The sequence below is a fragment of the Balaenoptera physalus genome (genome assembly GCF_965194825.1).
Source record: "Balaenoptera physalus genome assembly, chromosome: 6".
Classification (NCBI taxonomy): Eukaryota; Metazoa; Chordata; class Mammalia; order Artiodactyla; family Balaenopteridae; genus Balaenoptera; species Balaenoptera physalus.
The window spans coordinates 93,746,532-93,766,742 of record NC_138885.1 but is presented as its reverse complement, the minus strand read 5'-3'; the positions used below and the strand labels follow the sequence as shown (position 1 = coordinate 93,766,742).

At 36.2% G+C, this 20,211-nt stretch overlaps 1 protein-coding gene across 1 annotated transcript in view; it reads right to left on the bottom strand.

Moving 5' to 3' along the window:
• Nucleotides 1-20,211, bottom strand: part of CYP20A1 (cytochrome P450 family 20 subfamily A member 1) — a 62,919-nt gene that overhangs the window by 11,547 nt on the left and 31,161 nt on the right. The window contains 6 exon segments of the mRNA XM_082467251.1: nt 4,173-4,237; nt 5,410-5,521; nt 9,713-9,833; nt 12,634-12,688; nt 13,525-13,640; nt 17,109-17,187. Of these exon segments, the coding sequence (XP_082323377.1) occupies nt 4,173-4,237; nt 5,410-5,521; nt 9,713-9,833; nt 12,634-12,688; nt 13,525-13,640; nt 17,109-17,187 (548 nt within the window).

The window sequence follows — 20,211 nt, the reverse complement described above, 5'->3', positions numbered from 1 at the left end:
TTGTTCACAGTTGCTCCCAGTAGTTGAGGGTATGTCATGATCTGTCAGTGTCCAAAAGGAGAGGCTCAAAGTCAGCACCTATACACAGGCTGATTAGAAGATGGACTGCCAGAAAACAGGTAAGGATGCATGTAGTCAAACTGCTTCCAAGGAGAAACTGGGAGATGGACATTTTTATCTGCTCCCTCTGTGCTGATCCGGGGTGTATAGCCATAGGGGGTGTTCCTGCACCCATTTAAAAACTGTTTCTTTAGTATAATCTTGTGGAACTTGTAAATGCAAGTCCCATAAGCTATCACAGCTGGGTGATGGGGGCCTGTCCCCTGGGTGGCAGATATAAAAGCTGGACTGCTAGATGTGTGGACAAGCTCCTTCCTCGGAGATACTTGCAAGCTGGATATATTGTTGGAGTAAAGTTGGGGGGAGAAGGTGAGGAAAGTACCCATCAGCTCTTCTGGGGTCCGGAAGATCACAGTCAACACCTAGATGGTGGTAATTAGAAGCCAGACCCTCAGCCAACAGCTTGTGAGGTATGTAGTCAAACTCCTTCCAGAGAAAGACTGGGAGATGGGCATTTTTGCCTGCTCCCTCTGCACTGAAAGGCGGGGGCTAACCACAAATACCTCCATGCCTATTAACATATGCTTCTTTGTTGCTATAGTCCCGTAGGACTTATGGATGCAAGATGTACTAGCTATCAGAGCTATGAGATTTAGGGCATATCCCTCCCTCACATGGCAGCCATAAAAGTTGGGACACTAGATGTCTGTGCAAGGGAGATGCTGGCGACTTGGTTTTATTGTTGGAGTGAACCAGAAGGAGAAGGTTGGGGGTGTGCCCACTGACTCCCCCAGGCTCCAGGGAGGATCACAGCCAGTATACCCAGACGCATGCCAATTAGAAGCTGGACCTTCAGGCAGCAGCTTGTAAACTATGTAGTCAACCTCCTTCAGAGAAAGACTGGGAGACAGGCATTTTTTCCTGTTCCCTCTATGCTGAGCCCTATGGGGACAGCCATGATGAATGCTTGTGCTCACACTATGCTCCCATTAAGAACTGCTTCTTTGTTTGCTACAGTCCTGTGGGACTCATGAATGCAAGCCCAGATGGCTTTTGGAGGTAGATGTTTTAGGAGCCCACTCCTCAGGTGGGAGTCTTTAAAGCCAGGGCACTAAATGTGTGGTCCAAAGCCTTCAATCCTCAGGGAGAAGCTGGGACTTGGGGGTTCCCTCCTGACTGTATGGCACTGGGCTGGGGGTGGGGTTTATGGCAAGAATGTGTCTCAGTCTTTCCTACCTGTTTCAATGTGGGTATTTTCTCATTTGCCCAATGTGTAGGAGTCACTTAGCTAGCTCCTGGATTTTTCTCAGAGGGAATTGCTCCATGTGTAGCTGTACATTCAATGCATCTGTGTGAGGAAGGAAATTCAGAAGCCTGCTATGTCACTATCTTGCTCCCAGTCCATACTGAGGTTTTGAATGTTTGTCTTCATTCTTTTTTTTATTTTATTTTATTTATTTATTTTTGGCTGCATTGGGTCTTTGTTGCTGCACGCGGGCTTTCTCTACTTGCAGCGAGTGGCAGCTACTCTCCGTTGCAGTGTGCGGGCTTCTCATTGCAGTGGCTTCTCTTGTTGCGGAGCATGGGCTCTAGGCACGCAGGCTTCATAGTTGCAGCACGTGGCTTCAGTAGTTGTGGCTCGCGGGCTCTAGAGCACAGGCTCAGTAGTTGTGGCAAACAGGCTTAGTTGCTCCATGGCATGTGGGATCTTCCTGGACCAGGGATCGAACCCATGTCCCCTGCATTGGCAGGCGGATTCTTAACCACTGCGCCACCAGGAAAGTCCTGTCTTCATTCTTTTCAGTTGAGAATTCTATTTCAGTCTGGTTTTTTAAAGTTGATAATATTTCATTATTTGGTATAGAGTAATATTTACATTATGATCCATTTAAATCATAGAATTTGACCCAGGGTTTCTTCCTCTGAGACACTGCCAATACAATAACAGTAATAATGTATTTCCATGTATTTATTTTTGTAAATAAATCATATCTAGACATTTTTCTATAGGGAGAATAAGGTAATGTCAGCTACTCACTCAAAAAAAAACTTATAAAAACCACAATGAAATATCACCACATACCTATTAGAACAATTAAAATAAAAAATAGTGACAATAGTTAATGCTATTGAGGCTGCAGAGAAGCTGAATCTCTCAAAACACTGCTGCTAAGAATCTGAGAAAAATAGCCTGTCAGTTTCTTGCAAAATTAAGTATGCACTAACCACATAACCCAGCAATCGTACTCTTGGGCATTTATCCTAAAAAATGAAACCCTATGTTCACACAAAACTTGTACACAGATGTTTATAACAGCTTTATTCTTAAAAGCAAAATACTGCAAACAAACCAAATGTCCTTCAGTGGGTTAAAGTTGAACAAACCCTGCACATCCATACAATAGAATACTACTCAGCCGTAAAAAGATATGCAACATCCTTTGTTGACCTCAAGAGCATTAAATATAGTGAAAAAAGTCAACCTCTTCATCTTCCTCTGTGTGACACATATTTAAACTGTAATTAATTAATTATCTCTACAGGGTCTATCTCAGTCTATGAACATTTTTGCTACTGTGAATTAGTCTCTCAAGGATCTTCTCAAGGTGCTGACACAAATCAATCTCTGGACTTTTCACAAGGGATGGGTGATGAGCTGCACAACCTAAGAAAGCTTTTCCTTGGTATACAACATTATTAATAATATTTCTTAAGTTTGACTGCATTTGATTCGTAAAAATGATTTCCATACTTTAACATATATTCCTTTCAGTATTTTCAATCTGTAATCTAGATTCTCTGAGTGCTTTGAGGATAGGAATAGTGTCAAAAGTTCCAGCAAAGTTCTTATGCTTTTCGCATTACGCCTAAAGTTTATCAAAAACTTGGCATTTTTCCACGTGAAATTTTTTTAAGATTTTAAAATTTGAAATTTTAATTTTTTATAATTAAAAGCATACTTTTTTTAAGCCAATGTATATCTTTAATTTTGCTACAAAAGCCCCTTGGAATATAAAATTTACTTAATTTTTACAGAAGATTTTGAAGGACTGCTATTTCATTTATTAATAGATTCCCCTTTAATGTCATTGTAATATTAAAAACTAAAATGATAGGAACACTTAAAATGTCCCATCCTTATATTCCATAAGTAGGTTTTTCTACTACTTCAACCATACCATCAACTCTGTCCCCTGCGTTTCACACAGCTCTTAGTCCCAATCAACTCAACGTATAACCTTCTTCCAGGGCAGTAAATCTTAACCCATTTCTTTAAGGCGGATTTACCAGATGCCTACCTAGGAGGCAAACAATAACAGCTTTATTCTTCACCTTTTCCCTCCCTTGCTGTTCTCACACATAGCAATATACACACAACACCTATTTTCTGCATTCGACTAAAGAGCTTAATAATTGAGACCAAAAGAAGGAAAACAAAGAAACTGCACAACCAATACCCACTTACCAGGGCTTCCCTGGTGGTGCAGTGGTTGAGAATCTGCCTGCCATTGTGGGGGACATGGGTTCGAGACCTGGTACAGGAAGATCCCACATGCTGCGGAGCAACTAAGCCTGTGCGCCACAACTACTGAGTCTGCGCTCTAGAGCCCGCGAGCCACAACTACCAAGCTTGCATGTCACAACTACTGAAGCCCACACGCCTAGAGCCCGTGCTCCGCAACAAGAGAAACCACTGTAATGAGAAGCCCGCGCACCAGAACAAAGAGTAGCCCCCACTCGCCACAACTAGACAAAGCCCGCGTGCAGCAACAAAGACCCAACACAGCCAAAAATAAAATTAATTAATTTAAAAATACCCACTTATCAGTAAAAGAACTCCAAAATACCATTGAAATTACAGAATAATTGTAGAGATTAAGTAATTAAATAGATCTTAGGATAGAAGTGGTAATAGGAGAGACAAAGGGTAGCAGACAGTAGATTCATGAAAGAAAAAGCAGTGAGCAGAAGATACACAGGGAAGGCAGTGGCTTCCTTTTGTTATATGCCTGTTACATATTGAATTTTCTCCTCAAAACTTAAAAAGGAACACAAAACATGCAAACACATAAAAATCAATAATTGCAAAGACAATGACAGAAATTTCATACTTGTATGGTGATGGCCAAGTACTGGGATCCTGAAGCACCACTCCAAGGGCATAAAGGACAAGGGTCTGCAAAAAAAAAATTACTCTAGCTATTCAAGGTCTAACAGAGACAAAATGATGCCCAGAAAGCCAACTTATCTAAATGCTCTTTTAATATAGATAGTGAATACAAAATAAAAATATAAAATAATAGAAGAAAACACAGGCCATTATTTTGGTGATCTCATAGTGGGAAGGATGAGCATGTCACAAAATATGGAAGCCATAAAGGAATAACAGACTTCACTCTATGAAAATTTAAAACCCGCATCCAGTAAAAATATAACAAAAAACACACCATAAAAAAAAAAAGTAGAAGATAAGTAACATACAGGAAAAAAAATGTGCCATATAAGTGACAGAATTAATATGTATAATATACAAAAAGACATATAAACTCATTAGAAAGAAGTTAAAGGAAATACAAACTGTTAATATATATATGAAAAGCTGTTCAGTCTCTCCAATGATCAGGGGAAAGCAAATTAAGAGACAATTTTTCATATAAGATTCATAAATCCAGATGTGGTAAGAATATGGAGAGGAAAAGCATTCTCATAAACTGTTGCTCAAAGTATAAATTGCCTTTTAGAGGGCAATTTAAGTTTTACACACATGTGCTGTTTGGCCCCAAAACTCCTTTTCTAAGGCTCTCCCAATACCAGTACAAGTATACAGTTTGTAATAATGAAAAAAATTAATGTCAATCTAAATTTCCATCAATGGGGACTGCTTAAATAAATTATGGTACATTCATACAATACAATACCATGCATCCATTAAAAATAATGAGTTGGATCCATAGTAAGTGCCAGTTGTATCAATTGCCATGGTACACTCAATAAAAGAAGAAAATTAAAGTACAATATATAAAGAGTACTCTTTCACATATGAATTTGGTTTTTAAAATACATACGTATACATGTATATACACACACAGAGTAATACACATATACAGAAAAAGATCTACAAAATAAACACTAAACTATTCACAGTAGAACCTGTGGAGAAAGGAGCCTTTCTTTTATATTGTTTGAACTTTAAAATAAGCACATATTATTTTGTCATTTAAAACATTTGTCTTTGATTTAACAATAGGTAACTTATATTGGACACTTTAAACAATAAAATTTAAAAACACACACTAACAGAGTTGAAAAGAATAACTGAATGGGTTAAGTACACCAAATGTTTCCTACCTCCCTAGGAATGATAAATTTGTCAATCTTTCCTTCAATATCTTGAAGCCGGGCAGAAACTGGGGTCAGTCTGGCAGTCCGAACAGTTTCACAAAGCACTTGCCGACAATACCTGTTTAAAAAAAATTTTTTTTGAAGATCTTTATTTTGGGAGAGGCAGTTTGAAATGTATATACATTTTAAAGTGTCATTCAACAATTTTCATAACCTTCCTAACTTGAAATAGTCATATCATAATTCTTATTTGCTTAAAATACATTATATATTAGAGGTATATAAAGTCCAGGTGAGTAAGGATTTAAACAAATAAAAACAACTTTAAAAGTACCAGAAGAAAACTTGAAACAATATTTTTAAAATTTTTGAGTAGAAACGTCTTTTATTTTTAATAAAGGATTTAATAAAAATTTTAATAAAAGACGTTTCTACTTAAAAATTATAAAAATACTGAAACAATGAAGGATACCATAAAGAAAAACACAAATATTGAATGATATGACTATGGAAGGATTTTTTTCATACTTGCAATCATCATAAGTAAAATTAAAAGCTAAGTAGGAAAAATATTTACAGTAAATATATCCTTAATGCATCAAAGCTCTTTAAAAATTCATAATTAAAATGATCAAACACCCCAATAGAAATATGGACAGAAAATATAAAAAAGCAATCCACAAAAAAAAAGAAAAAATGCTAATGGCCTGGAAACCTAAGAAATGATACTCAACCTCATTAACAATGGAAAGATTGCCAATCAAAGCAAATTTTTTTTACCTGCCAGATTAGCAAAGATGAACAAGAGTACTGTCACAGACAAACACTAACAAAAAATAAGGAAAAGGTTCTGGTATAATGTTATAAGTCATAATTCTAGTTATTACTTTAAAATGTATATCTCAGAAATAACTAAATTTCCTTGTCAATTGCATTATTATGAACTTTCATCAAATCTTTAAAAAAAAAAAATAAGGAAAAGGACATTCATATTCAGTTGGTGGAAGTATAAATTGGTACAACCTTTCTGAAGGATAACTTGGCAATATATATGAAAACATGAAGTGTGCCTCCCAATGAGAATAAAAGCTAAAATGTATTGAAATCTTGCTATGAGACAGTTCTGTTAAATACTTTCTATGCAGTATCTCATTTAATCCTTATAAGAAACTCATGGATGCTATTATTTTTTAATTTTACAGATTTTAAAAATGAGGCAATTGTTTAAGAGTGCACAGCAGGTAAGTGGTATTGGTAGGATTCAAACCCAAGTCTGTTACTCCATAGCCCCTAATCGTAAACACTACACTATTGCATATACTCTTAAATAATAATCTCACACAATGCAATACTATGCATCCATTAAAAATAACGAGTTGGATCCACAGTAAATGCCAGTTGAACCTTATTAATAGAAATAATCAGAAATATCAGCAAAGATTTAAGCATAGGAATGCTGATTTTTGTAATTTCTAAAAGCAACAAAAACAAGAGGAAACATCCTTTCCTCTTTGAACAAATATTTTTTGGGTACCTACTACATTAGGAGCACTGCATTAGATATTGAGCTACAACAGTGAACAAGACAGATACCCTCAAAGAATTTCAAAGTCTACTTGGCAGGGGAAGGGACGGAGGAAGGGACATCAAGAATGAACAATTAAAAAGGCACAGTATATTAAAAACGTAAATACAAAAAAAAAAAAGGCACAGTATAAAATAAATGTAGTTTATCATATGTAAATTATACTTCAATAGAGTTGATTAAAAAGATGGATGGCAAAGAAGTCAATGTCAGATCTCCTCAGCTTAGTTTACCATGGCTGTTCTGCACAACCAGTTGAGTGTATTCCTAGAAACACGGCTTCTTATTTAGGGTGCTACAGTCAGGAAGGCTTTGAAATTACTAGTGGAGCTACTCCATTCCAGAAATTTCTCTGATTGTTCTTTTTATTGACATCTGTTCTGGTTTCAGTGAATGCAATAGCTTGCAAATTATCTGATGATATTAATTGGAATTTTGTAATAGTTCTCTCCAGCCTCTCTTTAACCTCTATTTCCTCTGTGGCCATAAAGATAAGTAAAAGAAGTAAAAAAAAAAAAAAGGGCACAGTAACTGTTATGATAAAGGAAGTTCAGGATGTTAGGGAACACATGGCAAGAGCACCTAACTAGAGAAAGGACTTTGCAGAGAAATAAACACTTAGGCTGAGACCTGCAGAAAAAACTGGAGTTAGCTAGAGGAGACAGGAAGAGAAAATCTCAACAAAAGCCAGAAGATAAAAAAGAGTGCTTTACATTTGAAGAAACAAAAGAATTTCAGCACAGCTGAATCCAAGGGTATGAAGAGACACAAGTAATGAGATAAGGTGGGAGAGGAATGCAAGGCCTAGCTCCTGAAATGCCTTATAAGCTAAGCTGGTGAGTTAGGGCAACCAGAAGTCACTGAAGGATGTTACGTCGGGGAGTCTGATCAGATATGACTCCCCAGATATAGAAAGATGACTACCACAGTGATTCTCAACTTTGGCTACAGATTAGAATCACCTGAGAAGCTTCTGAAAATTTCTGATGCCCAGAGATTGTTGGTTTGGGATTGGTCACAGGTTATGTGCATTTTTAAAGTAGCTGAAGCGATTACAGCATACAGTCACAGGCTCCAACAGCAATCTGGAGAATGCATAGGAGGGAAGCAAATCCAAGGCTGTTGAAATATCCCAGACAAGTTGATGGTGCTCTAGGCAGTGGGGACAATGGAAAGAACTAAAACTAAACTTCCAACTAAATGTTGTTTGGAAAGTAAAATCAACAGAGCTTAGTCACTGATTGGATGTGGAGTTACTACGTATAGAAACGCTGTCCACAGCACATTTAGAGAAAAAATGGAATTTACAGAAGTTACATGTTTTGTATTTTTAAATGGTTTTAATTTTTTTGCATTAAATACATACATATATATGCATAGAAAAAGTCTAGAAAAACAATACAGATAGTTAACAATTATTATCTGTTTTACAAAGGACATTCACCTTCCACTTCTGTATTATAAAAACTTCAAAAAACAAGTATGTGGGAGGGAGGGAGATGTAAGAGGGAAGAGATATGGGGAAATATGTATATGTATAGCTGATTCACTTTGTTATAAAGCAGAAACTAACACACCATTGTAAAGCAATTATACTCCAATAAAGATGTTAAAAAATAAAAAATAAATAACTTAATTAAAAAAAACAAGTATGTATTACTTTTAAAATTGTAATAAATAAAGCTTCCTACATTTTAAAGAATTGGTAACAAAAGTCTCCCTGTGAAACCCATAGCTTCGAGTTCTTTCCAATGGCTGTATCCCTATCTTCTTTTCTATAGTTGAAAGATGATCCAAGGTAAGGTTGCTTGCTACCCAGTCTCAGACTTCCAACCCCCTAAGAAGTCACAGCTGCTATTTTTTAAAATCTTTTTAATTAAGGTATCACTTACATATAAAAAAAGTATCTATTTTACCTGTACAGTTTGATGAATTTTAGTAATTGTATATAATTGTGTGAACACAACCACAAGAAAGATATAGAGCATTTCTCTCACCCTAAAAAACTTTCCTCATGCTCCTCTGTAATTGATCCCCTCCCCATTTCTGGCCCCAGACAACCACTGATCTTTCTATCACAATAGTTTTGCTTTTTCTAGAATTTCACCTAAATGAAACGTATTGTAGGCAGTTTTTGTGTTTGATTTTTTTTTTACTTAGCATAAAGAGATTTAACCGTGTTGTTGTGTGTACTGATATTGTGTTACTTTTCATTACTTGGTAACATTTCCTTGCATGGATATAACACAATTTATCTATTCACCAGTTGATGAACATTGTTGGACTACTTCCAGTTTTTGCTATTATAAATAGTATTACTATAAATGTTTGCATACAGGTCTCTGTGTGGACATATGTTTTCATTTCTATCAGGTAAATGCCTAGGAGAACTGTTGAGTCATATGGTATGTTTAACTTCATAAGATCCTGCCACACTGTTTTCTAACAGAACTGTACCATTCTGCATTTGTACCAACAAGGTGTGGATGTTCCACTTATTAGATATCACTGATACTATTTTATACAGGCTCATGTAAAGGTTTCCCAAAACTACCTTAAGATTTTAAAAAGCAAGTTAAGTTATCCATTAAAATCTGTAAGTAAATACTTTAAGTCCTGTAAAAATATATAGCTTTCCTAGATATTAGCATTAGCTTTAAATTAGATAAACCAATTCAAATTTACCCTTTAATGATCTCCTCTTTCCTTTTATTGTGTTCTTACCTGAGCTCCTCAATTTTCTCTGGAGTTACAGGTCCCTTCCCAAAAACTTGGTCTATCTCTTCACATAGTTTTTTCTGAACTTCTTCATAGGTGGTTAAAAAACAGACTGCCCAGGTGCACACTAAGCGAAAATTTATATTAATAACAATGAAAGCAGCTAATTCACAGTTTGGGTGCAGAATAAGAAACAAATTTTTTATTTTTTGGTATTTTCCTTTTTTTCTGATACAGAAGATACATAAATGCTACCAAAAGATAAAACAAGATTGTTCACAAGATTTGTACTTCACTGAACAGAACATGAATATTTACAGAATATTCCCAAAAAGAGATAGTGAAATCTAGATTTCTTTCTTAAAACTGGCAAGTAATCAAAGGCACTTAATACATTTTACCTTAGGTAAAATAGTAATGATAATAAATAAACTTCACATCTGGGGAAGTGTTAAATGTTGATAACTGTGATGAACTGTTTGGTTCAATCGACCTTGTAAAATCAAAAAATTGATTCATCAATTTCCTCAGGAGCCTTAATTAAATGATTCATACAAATCAAAGTAGCAGGAGATTTACTTACAAATCATTACTCTAAATTTTTACTTGTAAAGGTAGATACACTGGTTCAAGAACTGAGACTGATTATTGCTTAGGACAGTGGTTCTCAAAACTCTTCTGGGAGGTGGCTGATGGCACAACCCCACCATCCACAGATCCTGACTCAGTAGGTTTAGGGTGTGGTCCAGGGATCTATATTTCTAACACATACCACAATTATTTTGATGAACACCAACATTGGAAGATCACTAGCTTATGGCTTACTTTTGCTTAAAATGGCTATGGATTATAATCACTGGGGAAATCAAAAGGTAAGAAAATTAATTACATGATGAACATAAAACAGAGGAAACAGAGTAGTTATATTCCCTTTAGGAATCCACTGGGATTACAACTGTTCAAAGGGAACCATCCAGACACATAACATCTCTTTCCCTAGATTATGCTTGATATGACTCTATGTACAGCTCTACTTTTTCTATGTCAAGTACTTCTTAAAATGCATTTAATAATTCCTACTTCTGCTTATTAATTATCTCTTTCCTGAGCTAAAGGGCTGGCTTAAATTTATCTCAAAGTTAATTTTTTTAAATGTTTGCCTAAGTCACTTATTATCCAATTCCAATGCCTGGAAAATACATAATTCACTTTCTGCACTAAATATTATTATCAATAAAATCAACAGCTACCTCATGCTCAATTATTTTGATAATTTACTCACATCCAGAGTTCGTAAAAGGCATAGGAGTAGCGGACCTTAACTTTTTCCAACATATGTTTCTTTATTATGGCTTTTGAGTGAACTGCAGAATTTCTATTTCACAAATGATATGAAAACTTACGCAGTGTACAATATGTACATGTATGCAATTTTACAACAATATGTAGTAATATACAATATTGAAAGATTTAGCACAAGGATTTGCATACAGTAGGCACTCATATACACTGATTGACTAGATTATCACTTAAAATTAATTTAACTGTATAAGCTTAATAACCTCAAACATTGGTTCTTTTGTACAACTCTATTAAAGAGTATAACAGGGGGATAGCTTTAAAATGGGACTTTAAGCCACTTAATGTTCTTTAATTATAATATTGAATCAAGACACCATTTTATAGTTGAAAGATACCTTGGAGGTCACCCTTATTTTAGAAAAGGGAAGAAATGCAGAGTTCAGTATCTTGCTCTAGGCTAAGACTTGCTAAGTCGCAGAGGAGGGACTTTAATTAAGGCTTCCTGCCGATCTTAACTCTCAAAATTTCAGAGGTGCCTTAAAAAATAACCAACCCACATGCAAAGAAACAGCAATACTCTGAAAATTCCCCCTAAAAACTTCAAAAAAGATTAAAATATTAAATCAACCTTGGAAATGATCACTTTTTATGGTATCCAGAGTACAATTGATTCAGATTTTTTGAATGTCTTCAGCAAAGATATATTTTAATGTAATAAATTTTTAAACAAGTATTTAAAAGGTTTGATACATTATTTTTGACACATGCTTACCTAAATTCCATTTAATCTATAATATCTGGACATGTCTAGATATCAAAAATTTTACAAAGAAGAAATACAGGAAATTTACATTTATACTCATCCTTTTTAAAATTTTCTTAAACAGAGAGAGTTGTGAATGAAATCCTTCAAGTTAACATAAATTCTTTAGATTTTAAACTGATGTTTTAATACCTCCTTTAGCATTTTATGTCAGTATATTTTTATGGATTTTTATGGATATACAAATTTTTACAAATACTGTATGAACAAATGGTAGTCTGATAAACTAAAAACCAGTAAGGAAACTAGAAATATATCACCCATTTTAGAATTTTAAATAATAATCACCTTCAATTCCACCAAGAGAAGAGTTCTTTTTAAATCATGATTTCTGTGGACTATATCCTCTGTTGGTAGATCTTAATAATAGCAGCCTAGATTGAAGTCAAAGTGAAAAGCCACAGCAGGAAATTGAAAAGCTCACAGCTCTGGCTGGAAAGGTGTCAATAGCAGTTCATTTTAAAGGAACTAACTAGAATTCACAATCCATAAACTGTGTCAAGAAATTTATGGCAATGTTCAGAGGTGGCACAGAGCATCTGGGGTTTAAAAAAAAAAAAAAAAAAAAAAGGTGCCTGTGTGAATCAAGCCTTTCAAACAAGAATAGGAAAAGAAGAACGAAGGGAAGTTATAAAGAGGTCTTGCAAACAGTGTTTCCTTTATTTTAGAATAGCTTTATTCTTGTATATTTTATAACCTAAGTTATAAAGAGGTCTTGCAAACAGTGTTTCCTTTATTTTAGAATAGCTTTATCCTTGTATATTTTATAACCTATCTCAAAAACAAATCAATTTATACTTACATTTTGCAGTTATTATGCAACTGGCCAGAGAAAATATCATACTGTCTTCTAGGATCTAGGAAACAAAACTAAGTTTAGAAAGTGTGAAATGTAAGGTGGCCTATATTAGGCCCTAGTAAAATCACCTAGAGTACAAAATGGGAGTTAAGGAAAGGGAAAACATGTTATTTCTTTACAAGGTTTTCACTTAAAGAAAATCTATATAATGAAAAAACCAACCGAAACACTGCAATGCATTTTTGATACAGTGAACACTTACCCAGTAATATTACTGGCTCATGATACATCAAACAAACTGGCTCACTGCTATCATTCTAGCTTGGCCTAGAGCAGCAACGAAGACTCAGGAACAGTGAAGAGCCTGCCACTGTCCTGGAGCCTGATATAATTCCTGCACCCACACACACCCAGAAAGCCGCTTTTGTCTACGAGGACTTGCATGCATAGAGCAGGGCAGAAGGGTCCCACACTGAACAGGTAGGTGTGGCAGTAACAGCTCCACTCCTGTCCTCTGCCTGACAACACCACAAACACACAATATCCCAGTGGTGTGCTGGGGTGACAGACACACACTGGGAACAAGCCAAGCTGCCACACCTGGTCATGTAGGCAGAGCAGCTTAGTCAATACAGGCTTATGCAAGTCCTCCTCTTTTACAGTCAGAGAACTTTGGGTCGATATTTGCTTACTCAAATATTGAATACTATATAGCTGCTTCAAAGAACTAAATAACAGGAGACTAAATACTAAATACTATTTATGGATGATGTACAATAAAAAAGAAAAAAGCCACTGAATTCTAGGAGGGCGTCTGGGTTAAAGTGGATAAAAAGCACACTCTATACATGTCTGATTATCTTTTGTTTGATAAACATTTAACAATTACATCACCTGTTGGTCATTAAGGTCCCCCTGTACTAAGGAGTCAATGAAAATATGTTCACTGAAGTTCCTTCCTTTTCGTTCTTTTATGATTTTCTTTAAAATAGATTCCAGTTGCATAAGGGCTTAGAGAAGAAAAACAAAAAAAGATTTTAGGATATAAGCATTTGTGAGGATTGAACATTTTTCTGTATCTCTACAATGTTCCTATGTGCAGAATAAAACTTTCAAAGTTAAAAGTAGTAACCAATAATGCTTTAAAAGCTAACTTATGTTTAAACTCAGCTACTTACTTTTCTTCTTTTTGCTAAATTTAACACATACACCAAAAAGTGCATAAAACATACACGCACAATTTAACGAACAACTGTAAAGCAAACACCCAGGTCGAGAAATAGAACAATGCTAGCCCCTTAGAGGCCTTTTACACATCTATCCCTCCCCTGGTATTATTCACCTTCCTTCTAAATTCTGTCCTCTTAACTCCATTGTCCTCCCAAATCAGGCATCACTCATTTACAGACTGAAACAGATGTGAAATAATCAGAAAGGTAACTTTCTGACACTTGGAAGATTAATCCAACTATCAAGAAAACTATCCACAGATTTCTCAGGCCCCATCTTACTTGACCTATCATAGCATCTGATACTGGTCACTTACTCTGTAGGAAGCACTTTTTCATTTGGCTCCTAGGATTCCACACTCTCCTGGACTCCACACTTTCCTCCCACTTTACTGCCAGCTCATTCTCAGTATCCTTTGTCCATTCCTTCTCACATCTCAGATTTCTTAATGATGGAATGCCCAAGGTCAGGGATCTCTTTTCTTGGGCCTCTCCTCTTTTTCTATTTATATTCATTACCTTGGTGATCACCATTCTCAAAGCTTCAAATACAATCTATGTACTGAACACTTCCAAATTTATATTTCCGTTTAGGATCTCTTTCCCCTGAACTTCAGTTTCATATATCTGACAATCAACTCAACATATCCACTTTGACGTCTGAAGCATACTAAACATAAACATATCCAAAACTGAAGTCGTGATCTTTCGCCTCAAAACTGGATCTTTCTACAGTCTGCCCCATCTTATTTCCTATTAATTTCATTTTCCAGTTACTCAGGCCTAAAACTCTGGTGTCTCCTTCTCTCTTATACCCCATATCTAATCTGGCAGTCAATGTTGGTGGCTCTAATCTTCAAAATACAGAATTAATCTCTCTTACTCTTTTTTAAAAAATTTTATATTTTCTGCTACCCACCACCTAGTCCAAGCCACATTATTTTTCTTGCCTGGTCCATTGCAGCAGCCCCCTAATTAGTCTCCCTGCTTCTGCTCTGAGCCCCTTTATGACAGCAGCCAGAGTGATCCTTTAAAAATATAACTCAGATTCATAATTCTGCTCAAAATCTTCCAGTGGCTTCTTCCTATCTCATAGTAGCAACCTAGTCATACCTAAGCCAGACAAAATCTGTTCCATCCCCCCAATCTTTCTGGTCTCATTTCCTTCTATTTTTCTTCTGACTCATTTCACTCCAGGCATACAGCTCCCTGATGTACCTCAAATATATCAGGAAGAATCCTACCTCAAGGATTTTGCAACTACTTGTTGTGGATTTACACATGATCTGCATGGACTGGTTTCCTTATCTCTTGCAAGTGTTTGCTCAAGTCACCTAATCTTGGTGAGGCCTTTCCTAATAACCTCCCCACCCCTAGCACTTCCTATCCCCCTTCCTGATTTAATTTTCTCCATAGCAACTTTCATCTTTTAGCACACTATTCAGTTTACTTATTCAGATTCTCATCTGCCTCTTCCCACTAGAATGCGGTGCCACAAGGAGAGGAATTTTTGTTTGTTTTGTTCACTGACATCTCCCCAGGACGAAAAATATACCAGGATATTCTAGATCTTCATTATTTACAGAATTGAAGGAGTCTAATACATGTTAGTGATTAAAATGAGAAATTGTTAACACTGTACTGCAATGGTTCCCAAACATTGCTTACATTACAATCACCTAGGAAGCTTTTTTTAAAAAAATCATAAAATATAAACCACACCTCATACCAATTAAATCTGAATGTTTAGGAGCGAAAGCCAAGCTTCAAAAAAGTTTAAAAGATGCAACGTGTAGCAAAGTTTGGGAACTACTGCTGTACATTCTCAATCCTACAAGTACATGAGGATAATCTGGAGAGCTTTTATAAAAAAAAAAAAAAAAAAAATCTGACATCCAAAGCACCTCTATCCCATATTCTGAATAAACTGATTTAGGGTGGGGCCTGATCTTCAATATTTTTTGTTTTGTCCTAAGTTCCCAAAGTGATTCTAATGTACAGACCAAGCTGAGAATTACTCACTTAAACAGAAGAAGAAGTGACCCAGCCATGAGTTCCCACTCATATAAATACCAAAACATAATCATTTTCAATAAAAGCTCAAATTTGATCTATGCCCATGTTACAGTTCAAGGAGCGTATCATACTAGACAATCTACTTTTATTTAGAATCAAAGAATATAAATTATTAATTTTCTTTTTATATTAATTAAAACCAATATTTGTAAAATACATTTTTTATTAGGGGTAATTAATCCAAATGCATCCATCAAGATAGTCAAAATGGTAAACTAGCAGATAGCAGAAAACGTGTCCATTAAATTGGCTTTTCTAGACTTACACTGGACACTGAAGGAATCACCAGAATGGTAAGCCTCACGAGGACAGGGATTTTTTGTCTCCTATACATACATAGAATAGTGCCTAGCACATAGAGGCCTCAATAAATATTTGTTGAAAGAATAAAGGAAGAGAATCTTGGGAAGCAATACTATTATCCATGAAAAATAATCCATTATTCCAATGCAGCCTATGCATTTTAATTTACCCTGCTTACTTCCAAAACAGAAATTGCAGCAGCTCAGAATAAAGGTATTAAAGGATTACAATCATTAAATTACTGACAGAAAATATAATACAAAAGAAAAAAGGGGGAGCACACGTTGGGGGGCCATCTTAAACTAAAATTGCTATTTTTCTGTGTAGATTTTATAAAGTTGTAACCAACGTTAAATAGTTTTGAAAATATCTTTACTCAATGTTATAACGGCCAAGAATTTTTTTATGTTGCTACATTTCTTACAGATTTATCATGTTGATATTATTTCCTTAGAAATTCCTATATTGTTGGATATTTAGGTTTTTTTGGTTTTCTACTTGTAGAAATAGCACTACAAAAAAAATTCATGAATATTTCCTTATTTTAGATAATTTCACTCATTATTTATGACTCTTAACATGTATTTCTAAATTACTATCCCAGGATTGTACCCTGACACTTTCCATTAATCCTGTAGGCTATACCAGCTCTCCAGCACCCTCATTCCGCAGTGAGTGCTAGAGTTCATTTACTAATTCACTGCTTTTTCCTCTCTTTTAAGAAAAACTTTCATAATAGGAAATGTAGGAAAAAAACATAAAGGAAGAAAATATACATGACCTATAAGTTCATGAATCAGACATAGCCCTATTAAAATTAGGGCACATTTCCCTTAGTCCTTACTAAAAATTAATAGTGGTAAAACTTACCATCTTCATATTGTTTTTTCCGAGTTGTACTTTTATCAAGTGATCCATCTAGAAAGCCTTTTCCAATCTCCGACCAAACCTGAAAATAGGAAAACATATCTATTACCTAATATGTAAATCTTCCAAATAATATCAAGCAATCTAAGCTAACAGCTGGAGAACCTCTGTCTCACCAACAGAACTGTTAATTAAACTCTCCCTTTCAAGTGGGCTGCATAATCATTTACTCCATAGTCTTTAAGGATAGGGCACAAATATATTTTAATAATTTCATTCAAAGTACTTCCAAACTAATTATAATTAGAAAGTCAAAAGTTCCCTTCCTTTCAAAGAAGTATATGCACAGGGAGGAAAAGAACATTGCAGTAGAGTCAATTCTCAATTTTTTATTATAATGGCACCAGTGGATAAGTAAAGTTCATCGGGAATTCCAAACTTTTACTTCACCTGCAATACTGATAAGCTTTGGCTGAAATCCAGAAAAAGGTTAAAGATTAGTCTAAGGTTTAGAGAGGGTAAACAACAGAACAGGCTTCCAATTATTTCAAAATTGGATAATTAGCCCTTAAAAAAAATTGTTTATAATTCAAAAGTTCTGAAAGAACCTGGGAAAGGACAAAACACTTATTAATCAATGCTAAATATTTTTAAAATTATTAATAAACAGTCCTCAAGTCTTATCTTACAAAGATATGCCTTTCAGATTATTTAAATGTAAAAGATTAAACTATTAAAAGTACTGTAGGGCTTCCCTGGCAGCACAGTGATTAAGAATCCGCCTGCTAATGCAGGAGACACGGGTTCGAGCCCTGGTCCGGGAAGATCCCACATACCACGGACCAACTAAGCCCGTGCGCCACAACTACTGAGCCTGCGCTCTAGAGCCCGTGAGCCACAACTACTGAAGCCCGCGTGCCACAACTACTGAAGCCCATGCGCCTAGAGCCTGTGCTCCACAAGAGAAGCCACTGTAATGAGAAGCCCGCGCACCGCAACCAAGAGTAGCCCCCACTCGCCCCAACTACAGAAAACCCACACACAGCAACAAAGACCCAACACAAACAAAAATAAATAAATAAATGATGACTTAAAGTATAGAATCTTTTTAAAAAAAAAAAAAGTACTGTAAAAATGTAGGAATACCCTTAAAGTGAGAAAGAAGTTGCTAAGCACAACACAGAGCACAGGGCAAAAATTCACGATGAAGAAGTTGAATGCATTTAGCTACTCCACCCTGAGAGCAAAAAGCTGAACAGACAGAAATCAACAAGTCTTCTTGGATCTCTGAGACAGAAGAGGACCCAGGGCAAACTGAGGCCCCCAAGACTGGAGAGACAGGTGAAAACAGGGAGTCACACTTTCCTGGAACAGACATACAAGTGGAAACTACCTCAGGAACCAGTGCTGGGGTAGGAAAACCTGAACTGTAATTGACAAATGGCTGGCTGGAGATTCAGTATGACAACTCTGACAGTGAAAAACTCCAGGAGACCCAGACACAGGCCCCCCCAAGTGAGATTTACCTACGGGAGCGTGACCAGGTTCCCACAGTAAATATAAGAGAAAAATCCCCTTAGGCTTCCAGCAGGGGGACTGAAAAAGGAGCCCATTTAAAACAAGCCAGAGCACTCTGCTCTTCTTAACAAGGCCTGCCCTCAGAGGGAACTCATTAGCCAGAGTCCAACCTTCTGGGGTATTAACGGAGCTGGGAAAGGGATATTCAATCCCAGTCAGGTCTAGTCTTTCACGTGGGAGAAGGGAAGTACCGAACTCCAGCCTATTCCAGCCATCCTTTCCCACCTGAGGGGGGAGAAAAAAACAGAGAAACACTTGTGAAGTTCACAGTCCAGATGCATAGGCTCACTAAAAGACAGACCTAATCACAGGATTATGGAATGCTTCCCCTTTCCCCACACCTCACCACCGCACTGCTAAAGGCCTATATACACCAGTTTCTTTTACACAGTACATCATGTCTGGCTATCAAGAAAAAGTTACGAGGCATACCAAAAGGCAAAAAACACAATTTGAAGAAACAAACCAAGCATCAGAATGGCAGGAATCTTGGAATTATCAGATCAGGAATTTAAAACAACTATGATTAATTGCTAAAGGCTCTAAAGGATAATAGGCTAAGGGCTCTATATGATCCTTAAGTAAAGGATAAAGTAGACAGCATGCAAGAACAGGTAGGCAATGTAAGCAGAGAGATAAAAATCCTAAGAAAGAACAACAACAACAACAAAAAACTAGAGATCAAAAACACTGTAACAGAAATGAAGAATGCCTTTGACAGGCTTATTACTGATAGTACACTGGTTTTGGCTTAGGAAAGAAGGTGTGATCTAGAGGATATATCCATGGAATCCTCAAACACAGTTTCTTACAAAACAAAAAATACTCTTTGAATATGATCCAGCAATCATACTCCTTGGTATTTACCCAAAGAAGCTGGAAATTTATGTTGATACAAAAACCTCCACAAGATATTTATGGCAGCTTTATTCATAATTGCCAAAACTAGTAAGCAACCAAGAGGCCCTTTAGCAGGTGAATGAATAAACTGTGGTACACACAATGGAATACTATCCAGCTAAAAGAAATGAACTACCAAGCCATGAAAAGACATGGAGGGGGAACTCCCTTGTGGTCCAGTGCTTAAGAATCTGCCTTCCAACGCAAGGGACATGGGTTCAATTCCTCATCGGGGAACTAAGCTCCCACATGCCGCAGGGCAACTAAGACCGCACGCCCCAACTACTGAGCCCAGGCGCTCTAGAGCCCATGCACCACAACTACTGAGCCCGCATACCACAACAAAGAGCCCGCGCTCCGCAACGAAAGATCCCACATGGCACAACGAAGATCCCATGTGCCACAGCTAAGACCCAGCACAGCCAAATAAATAAATAAATTAAAAAAAAAAAAAAAAAAGAACAAAAAGAAAAGACATGGAGGAAGTTTAAATATTAATACATATTGCTAAGTGAAAGAAGCCAATCTAAGGGTATATGCTGTATTATTCCAATGTCATACAATATTCTGGAAAAGGCAAAATTATGGATACAAGAAAAAGATCAGTGGTTGCTGAGACTGGGGGGGA